This window comes from Physella acuta, unplaced genomic scaffold (assembly GCF_028476545.2).
Source record: "Physella acuta isolate Inbredline_101_S28 unplaced genomic scaffold, ASM2847654v3 ptg002332l, whole genome shotgun sequence".
Taxonomy (NCBI): Eukaryota; Metazoa; Mollusca; class Gastropoda; family Physidae; genus Physella; species Physella acuta.
Genome location: NW_026733827.1, coordinates 78,420 through 91,177, shown reverse-complemented (window position 1 = coordinate 91,177; position 12,758 = coordinate 78,420). Strand labels below are relative to the sequence as shown.

At 34.1% G+C, this 12,758-nt stretch overlaps 1 protein-coding gene across 2 annotated transcripts in view; it reads left to right on the top strand.

Annotated features, from left to right (window-relative positions):
• LOC131932967 (MAM and LDL-receptor class A domain-containing protein 2-like) overlaps positions 1–4,418 on the top strand; it is a 33,573-nt gene extending 29,155 nt beyond the window's left edge. For both annotated transcript variants that reach the window (XM_059289847.1, XM_059289848.1), the window contains exons 6-9: positions 159–290; positions 1,437–1,588; positions 1,905–1,989; positions 2,268–4,418. In XM_059289847.1, coding sequence (XP_059145830.1) covers positions 159–290; positions 1,437–1,588; positions 1,905–1,989; positions 2,268–2,857 — 959 coding nt within the window. In that variant the 3' untranslated portion in view covers positions 2,858–4,418. The remainder of the gene's footprint in view (positions 1–158; positions 291–1,436; positions 1,589–1,904; positions 1,990–2,267) is intronic.
• Positions 4,419–12,758: the final 8,340 nt, after the last annotated feature.

Sequence of the window (12,758 nt, the reverse complement as noted above, 5' to 3'; positions counted from 1 at the left end):
GAGATGCCTGGAAGAAACACTGTTGTGGTTCCACCTGCTATGCTCTGTTTCTGTTAACTTCTACTTGACCTGACGTAAACTTTCGTCATCACAGACAGAGTGACCCCTAATTAAATCCTGTCGAAAAAAATCAACCATGAATATTTTTGTTTACTCAGGCACGTACCTGACGGTAGACAAGACTTTCTTCTCAGAGCCGGGCGACACAGCGTGGCTCCTCTCACCGTGGTACAGTCCTGTTTCACTCGCCACCATGTGTTTTAGCCTGTACTTGCACATGTTTGGAGAAGGTGAGATGTTTACAATATTTTGTGTGGGGTGTGGACCGAATCCAGAGGCGTAGCGAGGGCGGGGCGGGGGGTGCGGACCGCACCGGGTGACACCATTTAGGGGGGGGGTGACACCAAGGCAAATAAAATGCAAACTGTACAGAAGAAAAATGCATTTTGCCGGTCCCTTTAATGATTAACTAAAGTTAAATGGTCTTTTAAGTACAAATCGACAATTAGTAAATGAGGGTGGGGTGACACCATGACGTAAACTTGCTAACTATAGAGAAAACAATGCTAAACCCAACTGTATTATTAACGGATTATAGATAAACATCGTTACTATTAAGTCGGCAGTGATTAAAGCTTATTTACACATACACTCATACACACACACACACATATATATTATTATACTTAGTTTGGTGGGGGGGGTGACACCCGACCTATCGACGCCACTGCCGAATCATGATGCTAAGTAGGATAGGGGGGGGGGATACTGAAACAAAATGTTTCTATCTTTAGTGAGAAAATATGAATATTCAAATTAACGTTACATCTTATTGAAGCTTCATATACCATTAGGGTGAACGGGGTGGGTAATACCTAACTGTTTATAGTTTTAGAGTGTCATTCCTTTAATCATGTCACTATAAGTTTTTGAACCGACGTCACCCAACCTAATTAAGCCACACTTTTTAAATAATCAACTCATCGGTTTAATTTTTTTATTATATTTTATATTTGACAGGTTATTGCTTTTGGCGTGTTTAATAGTATTTTAAATTAGTAATTTTCTTTTTCTTTAACAAAGCTTTTAATTAACTATATGGAAAAATATCCCAAACATCTGTAATTGGAAATTCCAACGCAGTATATTTTCTCTTTTGTTCTTTCGTGTGTAAAAAAGGGCTGATATGCCTGTCCGAAGACAAATATTTAGTAACAAAATAAAAAAAAAATGAAAAGCATAAAATAAATTTTAGATACATTTGTTACTAAATGTGATGGCTGATATAATAAAGTTCACGCTTTTTTTTCAGACAATGCTCAAATTCACCAATTTAGCAGTGTCTAATAAAACTTAGAGAACTGCTTATATACCCCGCATACCATCTTCTTTAATATAATGTTGGTTGTTTTGTTTCTTCTGTTTCAAAACCTCAGACAGCGGCAATTTTAGTGTCTACATCAAACCGGAAACAGTTTCTGTGACAGAGCTTAACGAGACACTTCCGATTTTCTTCCTGACCGGAAACCAAGGCGACCAATGGCAGCGTGTCAATTTTACCGTTCCCCCCCAATCTACGTCCTTCCAGGTAGGTCGCTGTCTCAGGCTACGTACGCTTCTAGTAACGAACATTTCACCTAAAGCTATTTGGACTAGAATTGTCTCAAACTAAAGTAACGTGAAGTGGGTTTGAACATGGTATATATGTGTGTGTGTATGTGTGTGTGTGTGTGTGGGGGGGGGTGGAGGTGGTGGAATTTGATGGGGAGGGGTAATGTCCTAGACCCATTTTTGTTTGGTATAGTAGCTGCTTATGTCACTGCTAGACCGTGATGTCCACATCATCTCCATGGTATTCAACACACAAACTAATGAGAGTGTTTTATTTTTCTTTCTATTTTTAGATTGTTATTGTGTCGACCTCTGTTGGAAATGGAATTTACGGAGATGTGGCAATTGATGACGTCACTTATGCTGAGTGTAGTAAATGTGAGTATACAAGCAGTTATATATATATATATATATATATATATATATATATATATATATTTATATATATATATATATATATATATATATATATATATATATATATATATATATATATATATATATATATATATATAATTGGTGTATTTTTTACTTTACCTTGAACATCTTCATTCATTGAACGTACTTTACCTATGTCTTTACTGATGATTAAATAAAAAAACTAAAAGCAACAACAAAAAAGCTATTTGTAATCATCATACGATTCTTTTTGGCAGCTGAACATGAAGTATCGAAATGGAGGCGAACACCAACACAAACTCCAACCATACCGCCTCTCCAAGACACCACATCACTCCCCGAAACACCATCACCAGCTAATGCTACAGCAACACCATCCACATTCAGCGCAACGAACGACAGCACATCACCACCATCGACCCCAACGGCATCTTCAGTCAACCCTGGATCTGCCTCATCTACGAACACAACTGACGCTGATAGTTCGGGCAGAAATTTGAATTCTACTAGTACAAAGCCCGTTGGGCAAACGGGGAAATTCACGAACATTGCGGCGAAATCCGAGGCATCTAACGAGGGACCTGTAGCGGAATCCCTGGCGTTTAAACTGAGTATCGGTATTAGTTTGCCTCTTGTATTAATTATATTTATAGTTATTATAAGCATCATCATTTGTAAAAAACGTAGAAGACATGCACTTACGGATGGAGAAGTAAATCGTGAAGGAACTGGACATTCACCGGCACTTGAAGAAATAAGTCTAGTCGAAATAGACAAAAGTAATTCGTCACAAAGAGATGAAAGTCAAGTTCCGTTAAATATTCAGCAAGAAACAGACTGTGTTTAAACACTGAGCAGCATGCAACAGGCTGTGTTTAAACACTAAGCAGCATGCAGCAGATTTAGTTTAAACACTGGTTTGAATGCTGTTGTATTAGGTTGAAATGTGTCTCAATACAAATACAGTCGGCGAGGTAAAAAAATCCGCAACTCGAAAGTCGAGTTTTTGTGACGTCTGTATTACCTTAGACTAGACCAAGACAGGCCTTTGTGCTGGTACCTTAGGGAGGATTTGGTCTCAAAATATCCTAAATGCCCTAAAAGGAAAGTCCAAGAAGGACGAGGATGGTTTACGTGAAAGTGTACTGGATAACTTATTAATAAAAAAAAACATGACAAAATAAGTATAAAATATATAGAAAAAAAAAAGAAATTCCCCGCATTTCTTAAAAAAAAATGTTATCGTAATCTAAACTACAGAAAGTAAATTAATCGTATTCCGTTTTAATCAAAAGACTGCTCGTAACGATGAATAGTTATTTTTTTAACGCAACAAGAGAACTTGATCAGTTACCTCTCATAACAAACAACATGTGTTTTATTCTTTGTTTTGATGCGTTTCCTACTCGATCCAGAAAGAATATTTGTCTAATGGTTAAGGCAACGTATATTTAATTTATAATTTTAGTAAGTGATACATTTCTGCAAGTTCCATGAAAATATACGCCCACAAGGCATTGTTTTTATATTACTATACTTTTTTGCAGTATTGGATATCTAATAATCCTGCGGTTGTGTCGCCTAAAAAAAGTGCCAAACTTGTCCGTTTATATAAAGTAGAAGGTTTTTATTTCACATACATAAATGTTATAAATGAAAAAAAACCCCACACTAATATATAGTCTTTTAATCTTTTTGTGAACCTATTGAAGTTAATTAACCACTCTAAGTTACATTAGCATAATTTATTCGAAACATAAAGCTAAGTTGCGAGACGCACTGATACCTATGTTTGTATGGTCTATGTGTAGATCGCACGCGGAATGCATATTAAAATTCGTAGACTAGGCAAACCGATACTACATTTTCAAGGATCACTAAAGTTGCTCTAACCCTAGCTGAAACCACAATCCTGACTTTAAGAATAATCATACTATATTTATCTTTTACATTTATGTAAAACCAAATGTCACTATGTACTTAATTTTATCTTTGCATCAAACTTGCCATTTGTTTATTTAATGCATACAAATGGGATTATTTTAGCTATGCTTCATTATCTCCGATCCATCAATTTTGTTGAATACTACACAATAAATTTGTTATTGATAACTATAGAGCTCAATGAAAAGGTGACCCAGATAGATAACGGAATAATCTCATGAAGATTTATATAGATTTAAATCGAGCGCTGTATAAAACTATCAGTAGACCGTGTAGTTGGCGTTATAGGGTCATCTCAACCACACATAAAGGAATGTCTTTGTTGCGGGGTGGGCAGTGGGGTAGACACACGATGTGTAGTAACAGTGACACGTTCTCATTAGTCCAGCAGGTTGATGTTTGGAGGTGTTGGTGGAGGGGCAAGACGGTAGTCCATATTACACACACTGGTCTAACATTTTATTGGTGGGTGGCTATAGGGGGAGGGGGGGGGGGGGCAAAAAGTATAGGGGGTAAGCTTTTAGATTATTCGGAAGTTTCAGGGAATAGTGTGTGAGGGGGGATTAACGGTGGGGAAGGAGTGTTAATGATGGTAAGGTTGGGTATTAGAAAAAAAAAGTATCAGTCTGTTATATAGCCAATTTATGTTTGAATAATGAAGTCTTTGGGAGTGAAGTGACTCTAGAACAGACTGTAATGTTTTGTTACTGCAGAGACGACAAACCTAGAGCTCGTGGTGAAACTCGGTTTTTAGAGAATACATTCCGTGTTTCAAATTGCAAAACACAGTGACATTCATGTGAGGATTTTTACAAGTTAAACAGTTAAAACTAAATTTCCATCTGTATCTGTTTTCATACCCAATCAAATATTTTAAATAGAATGGTGTTTAATAAACCACAATAACAGGGTTGAGTTGGGTAATTTGTTGTCTAAAACATTTAAGGGAGGGGATTGTTAAAACTGTTACAGAGAAATAATGTCAATACAAAAATCCACATTCTAAGCTCACTATGATTTTTGTCATTACGGGTAGATTGGGAAAATGTTAGGTATTGCTCTAAAATTTGAATGGTGATCTTGTTGAACTAAACTTTTTTTCAAGAAAAAGTTGAAAATATGGCGTTTAAAATATGTAAATGTGGTATTTTGTTTTATGCTAAACCACATGAAAAGTAAATGCATTTTATTCTAATGTGTGTTTAAATGTGTATTTGAAATGTAAATGGCATTCGATGTACTCAAAATTTTAATTTTTTTTTAGAAATTTTATTTTAAAAAAAACACATTTATTTTCATATATACTTAATAATATAACTTTGAGGTCTACTACTACTATACAGTTAGTTCCCTTAAAGCACTTTTGAAGCTAAATTACTATTGTGTTTCTGTCTGCATTTATATTTTCAATGTTAAATTGTAAGAAGTTAGAATTAAAAGTAAACAACAGATATTTATCTAATGTAGTCATTTTAAATTAAATTAATAATTGCATATAAATATTAGATTCGTAGATCTTTTAGAAGATATTGTTGATGAGTAAGATATGGCATTTTATAAATAATTGGACATTAAATAACTATACTCAGTTAAAAAAATTATTTAAAAAAATGTAAAGCATTTTTCTGGCTACATAGATTTGTGTTTAATTATTTTTAAACTTAAAAAGGAATTTAATATATTAGTATAGCATTTATTAAAGAAATTTAAAATATACTCTATGTGATAACATTTTTCATTAAAATAGTTATTTTAAGCTTTTGTGTTGGATAAATATGTTTAATATTTTTAATGTCTAACACAAAATTCATAAATAAGCAGCTAAGAGTAATAAACAAAACATTAAGCAGTTTGCTCAAAGCGTTTTTATCTTATTTTACATAGGAATATACATTATGACAATTTGCTTGTTTTATTTAATTACTATATTTACTTAGCTATTATTATTTACTTTTGCATTATTGTCTATTGTTTTAAGAAAATTTTAAGTAAATGCATAATATATAATACATAAAATATATAATACATTATATATATATATATATATATATATATATATATATATATATATATATATATATATATATATATATATATATATATATATATATATATACATAGGGAGAGAGAGAGAGAGGGGGAGAGAGAGATCTATATATGCGTATAGAATTCTTAGGTCAGAAACTAGTTTGTGTGTTATGTGAGAATTAAACTGTAAATAGCATTTTACTTTGTTCTGGTTTATTTAGACTGCATTTTCACTACATTTCCTTTTTAAGTTTCTGTTAAAAACTTTAAAACTGCAGCAAGACAATTCCATCTTCATTCAGTTGGGTGGTAGATTAGCCTGGTCAGAACCAAAGGACAGAAGAGACCAGAGTTTACCGCCCCCCCCCCCCACGAATGAAATGAAATTTATATAATTTATATAGAAAATATATACTTTTAACCGTGCCCGCTCCCCCCCCCCCCCCCACCCCGAAGAAAGTCTACCGCCCCTCCGAAAATTTCAAGTGGCCCCCCCCCCCCCCCCCGGAGAAAAAAGTCTAGAAGAAACACTGGAAGAGACACATACACTACAACGAAACCGATGTCTTCAGTAACCGGACCTTGTCATGTTGAGGCTTGCCTGGCTAATGGGAGACACCTCCTGCGCCGGTGATGTCCATTAAAGAAAGAAAAGTTAATAATAAATTATATGTATATACATATATATATATATATATATATATATATATATATATATATATATATATATATATATATATATATATATATATATATATATATATATATAAACTATAGCAAAAACGAAACGAGAAAATAATATATATCTTCTTCCGAAAATGTTCCTATTGTATTAGGTATATTTAGTAATTGAAATTTGAAGTTGTTATCAATTTTATGTCATGGAAAGTTTTGGAATGATAGATCAGTAATGTGTATTACAGAAACACTTCTCCCACGGTGGTTTCTATTTCTGTCTACAATGTGAACTTTTGACTCCTCAGCTAAGGACAGAGCACAGTAAACTAAACAGTCAAGAGAAACCTAGTTTGCACACCTTATTTTAGTCTAGTTCTTATGCCATTTTATTTTCTCCATTTGATTATTATATATGCAATTGTTCATGTCTTTGATGCTGTGTAAAATCTATCAAATAAATTATTATTACTGATAAAATAAAAAAATAAAAAAAAAAAAAAATAAATCATTTACCTATTGATCAAAAAAAAAAAAAAAAAAAAAAAAAAAAAAAAAAAAAAAAAAAAAAAAAAAAAAAAAAAAATTAAAAAAAAAAAAAAGTTGTTATTTAATAAAGAAGTAGACCTATTAGACAGTTTTAAGATTGCAGTCATTAAATAAATTGCATTTCAAAGCTGACGAGGTATATAGATACTAGCTGCATTCCGTGCTCCGCCACGGTAAATGTTTTTTAAAAATTAAATGTACCACCTTGGGAACAGAACATCATCTAATGAAACCATTTTTTTTTTTTACAGCTGAACGTATTAATAATATGTACATGGTTATCATATATGTTGTTATATATGTTGTTATACACAATTTTAAGGGATAAGCAGTAAAATGGGTTAAGGTAAAATGAAAGTTTTGGAATCCGGATGAGGAGGGATTGACTAAACTCGTTTAAGGGGTGAGTACAGCGTGCCATATTTGAAGAGTTGTCCTTCTCGCTGTTTATGTTCTGTCGTCTGCATATATGTAAGAGATGGATCTGTCTGGGTTGAGGATGTAGAATATTTGATTTTGGCAGATGTCGTTGTCGGGGTGCTGGTCGTTGAGGTGTTTTTCTATGTCGTATTTGTTGTATAGACTTGTTAGGCATTATACACACTGGAAGACGGCGGTGTCTGGGTGTTTTAGTACGTGGTGCTTTATTGCATAAAGTTAAAGAAATACAGACACTTCTGTTAAGGAATCAAAAACAACAATCTATTAGTGACTTTTAATCTTTTAATCAAAATTTTTAATAATAAAAGTTTATTGTGTGGTATTGCATTATACACTACTCTGTGATTTATAAACGAAATAAAACAAAATTACAAAGTCCAATAAAGGAAGCTATAACGCAAACCTCGTTGAGGGTTAATTAGGCCAATGAAGTGTACAAGGAAGGATAACGACCTCAGCACTTGAAACAGTCATTAGAATAACACTTAAAGAGTTGCCTCCCCGCCCACTCAGTAAATTTATTATCTGAACTTGAGTGCAGTGTTAAAACTTTGACGAACCAGGTGGCGCATCCTAGAAAGTATGTCATAGTAACCCGGATCTAAGTTTAAGCCTCTTGTCTATGGCGTTTATGTATGTATATAATATAATATATATATATATATATATATATATATATATATATATATATATATATATATATATATATATATATATATATATATACATATTCAAAGTTATCGGTTTTGTACCAACACCGTCGACGTATATGATAAAAAAAATTTAGATTGGACAAAAAAAGCAGCCCCCTTTTAAAAAAATTCGTACTTAAAATAGTTAATGTGAGGAATTGGTCAAACTTTGATGAATGACTCATGCCTGTTTACTTAATTAACCATATCCAATAATCAGTATCATGTAATGTGGGTTAGTGAAACTGTATGGTGCCAGTCTGTCTGATGGAAGTCTACAGTCAAATTGGATTTAGTTTCCCTCTTGTAGAGTACTTGTTAGTTTTGTGAATGGTTTTGACAATGGCTCATCAATGACCATAACATTTGTTCAGTAAAATAAATGTGAGTCTCTATGTGATCGTGTGTATGTTACTGAACGTGAAGTGAAAAGGCAGTTAACTAATTTGTTATACTTTGTTGTTGGGGGTAGAGGTGGTATGAACATAGGGCTTATATTTTTTTTATAGAGAGTATACATATCCATGAACTCCTGATGAAAGTGAATATATTTTACATTTTTCTCCCCTCTATACATCGTATACTTTTTTAATGCTCATTTTTTAAATAGATGTTTTGTGATTTGTCGAGTATTATGTTTTCGTATATATTTTACATTTTTCTCCCCTCTATACATCGTATACTTTTTTAATGCTCATTTTTTAAATAGATGTTTTGTGATTTGTCAAGTATTATGTTTTCGTTGTTTTTACTTTCTCGTATACAAAGCATATAGGAAGTATTGTAATCGTGCAAAAAAATCGAAATCGATATTAAAATCTCGAGTAGGAAAACCTAGCTTTGAAATTTTGTCAGTATGTCTGTGTGTGTATATCTGTGTGTGTGTATGTGTGTGTGTATGTCTGTGAACACGATAACGTGAGCACCGTTAAAGCTAAGTTGATACAATTTCATAAAAATGTATTTATCAAATTTGTAGTTCGTATCAACTTTTCAGCGATTTCCGTTAACCGGAAGTAGAACCTAATCTACTTTTGGTTTTTCAAAAGACTATAACTTTGTAAGTAATCTGCATACAAGGTGCTATGTTACTGTCTACAGGAGTGTGTGTGTGTGGGGGGGGGGGGGTTATGTTACTGTCCAAAGTAGTGTGTGTGTGGGGGGGGGGGGATGTTTGGAGATTAAAAGCTGTATCGCCTGCGTAGGCTAAGAGTTTTTTGTTTTGATAAGTTTGGTATGTCTATTCCTTTAATTTCTTTATTGAGTCTAATACTTTCTAAGATGGGTTCTAAAGTTAGTATGTATTGGTGAAAGGGGGGAGGGGGTATACTTGTCTGAATTTGAAATAGTAAAGGCTTGTGAGATGTTATGTTTGTGGCTGTGTGCCTTGTGGTAGATGATTTTTACCCATGTCAGGAAGACAGAACCCAAACTGTCTGCTTTGTTTCTGGTGTGTTGGTTCGTTATTGTTCAGAGTTGTCGGTACTGTTGAGCAATCGCTGTGTTGAACAGAGTTTCTTCCAGGCATCTCTTCGGAGAGGGGAGGGGGGAGGAAAAACGTCTTTCCCCCTCTCCCTTCCACCGAACAAAATATTATTTATATAGAAAGTATATACTTTTACCTAAATCGAATGTTTTTTAGCCCCCCCCCCCCCCCCCCCAAACCGAAAATTTCAAGTGTCCCCCCCCCCCCCCCCCCCCCCCCCCGAGGCATAAAATCTGGAAGAAACACTGATGTTGAAGTGTTTAACATTTTTTTTTCCCTGCTCTGTTGATTTTTATCTTCGTTGGAGCATATATTCTGTCTAATCGAAATTTGTTCTTTTGCATTGCTTTACCATGGGTAGATTGACATGTGTTGGGGTAAAGTGTCCTATAAGTGGCGGCTAGTTTGTAGTGTGTTTTAATGTCGTTAATGATGTCTGCTTTTGGTTTGTCGTTGAGTAATACCGGGGGTGAATATTGTCTTATGGTCCTGTTTTGTTGATTCTGTCTTCTACAAAATGAAGTCTCCTACTAGATTAATGTTATGATGTTTTAGTCTGTCAGTAAGTTTTCTATGTTTGGGTAAACTTCCCTGTCTCGGGTTCCATAGGGCAGGGGTCGGCAACCTTTTGAGACGGAAGAGCCAAAAGTTACATTTAAAAAAATTTCCAGTTTTTAAAGAGCCACATTTTTTTTTCTTCAATATATGGTAATTGATTTGGATTATGTAAATAAATTAGATTTGTTATTTTAAATAAATAGCTTTAAATATGAAATAATATTTATTCATATAAAAACATACACGTTTCGGCAGAGTAATAAAATTAGTAATGAAATAATACAAATATAAGACTATCCCAATCCACTTTAGAAGCTTTAACTTTTTTTTTCAGGCTTTACTGACACCACCGGCTCAGGAGGTGACTCCTATTAGCCAGGTGGGTCTCAACACGGCAAACTCCGACTATCTGGCTTGGATATAGGTTTGATTTCCGTGTATCGGTCACTTCTGTCCTTTTGTTCTCACCTGGCTTATCTTCCACCCCACAGAGCCCAGGGTAAACTCGTACTCCACCGTCCAGAACCAATTTCGACCGTAGGAAGCTACTAACTAAAAAATTATGTCAATCAGGTCAAACTAATGATTACTGACAGATAGGGAAATGCATTCTGAATGGAATAACATTCCCCATTCAACGATACTCGAAATAGTCGGCACTTGGGCAGTGGCAAGCATGGAATTATTGCCACGGGGCTGTCCATAGCACGGCTGTGGGGCTGGGCCTGGTACCCAAGCGGCAATTAGCTGTCCATATACTTTATACAGCACCTATTCTCACTGTTCTCTATTGAGTGTTTTTATCCTGTTTAAAATTGTGTTTCTTTATAGTGTAATAATTGTTTTATATATGAAATAATATAACTGTTTATGTTTATACAATGAGCTGGAGAGCCGCATTTTGGCATCAAAAGAGCCGCATGCGGCTCGCGAACCGCATGTTGCCGACCCCTGCCATTGGGTCTATATTGCCGACTATACTGAATGTTTTTTTTTTTTTTTTTTTTTTTCTTTCCTTTTCTTTTTTTTTTGCCTCAGACACGTAATTTATAGCGTCAGTTGTGTGTTCGCTTTAGTATTACAGTTTTCATCATCGGCTTGTGAGGACTGATACAGATTTACAATAGTAACATTTCTTTCTTACTTGTAGCCTGCTTTCATTCATTTAAGATTGTTTACTTATACATAGATCTAATACAAAACGTCTAAATATAAAGAAAAAATAAAAATTAAAATATACTGAATGTGCTAGAAAAATTAACCCTGTAAACATGACAGTGTGTATCACTAGTGTAAGTTTTACACTTTCAAATTTATACCCATAAATAATTTGTTATAGTTAATGGTCTTGTAATTAAATTAGAGTCGAATAAACAATTATTTAAGGTTAAAAAATATATAAAAACTAATGTTTTACAGAAAAAATAATATGTACGTTTAAAATCTTTATGAATACTATTATTTTATTACTACTGAAAAATTATATAAACCGTCAACTAGTTTTGACAAGGTATATATAGTTTGTCTCCCTTGGTAAATTTAATAAATTGGAAGTAGCTAACACAAAATAATATTCAATATTTAAACGTTTTAAATATTTTAAACAGTGCACTGTTTCTAAACGTACTGTAATTAATGCAATGGGTCTACGACAAATTCCCGAAAGACACTTGCCCGAATGCCGTTAGCCCGAAGGCCGATTTCCCGAATGGACACTTGCCCGAATTCTACAAATGTCCGAATGGACACTTGCCCGAATTCTACAAATGCCCGAATGGACACTTGCCCGAATTCTACAAATGTCCGAATGGACACTTGCCTGGGATTTTTTTTAATAAACGAAGAGTATAAAAGACCCTACAATGATATATATATATATATATATATATATATATATATATATATATATATATATATATATATATATATTTATATATATATATATGTATGTATGTATGTATGTTTACTTCGTTAGGGTTAAACTTTTAGTACCACCCCATTTTTCTGGTCTTCACCTCACTATGGATCCTCACCTCCCCGTTTAAAGGCTTAAAGGCTACTGACGTAGAGTCATGGCATAGGAGACTCGAAAGCTAGGGTTAAATATATATCAAAGTAAGACATCAAAGGGCCGTCCTAAACAATCCAGCTGAAGCAAGGGTTGTCGGTCTAACATGGACTCAACTAACACAATCCGTACAGAACTGAGTAGCTGCCCATGTAGAAATGTAGCTGCCAATGTGAGATATAGCTGCCCTTGGAGATGTAGCTGCCATTGGAGAGATGTAGCTTCCCAAGGTGAAATATAGCTGCCCTTGAAGATGTAGCTGCCCAAGGTGAGATGTAGCTGCCCTCGGAGATGTAGCTGCCCTCGG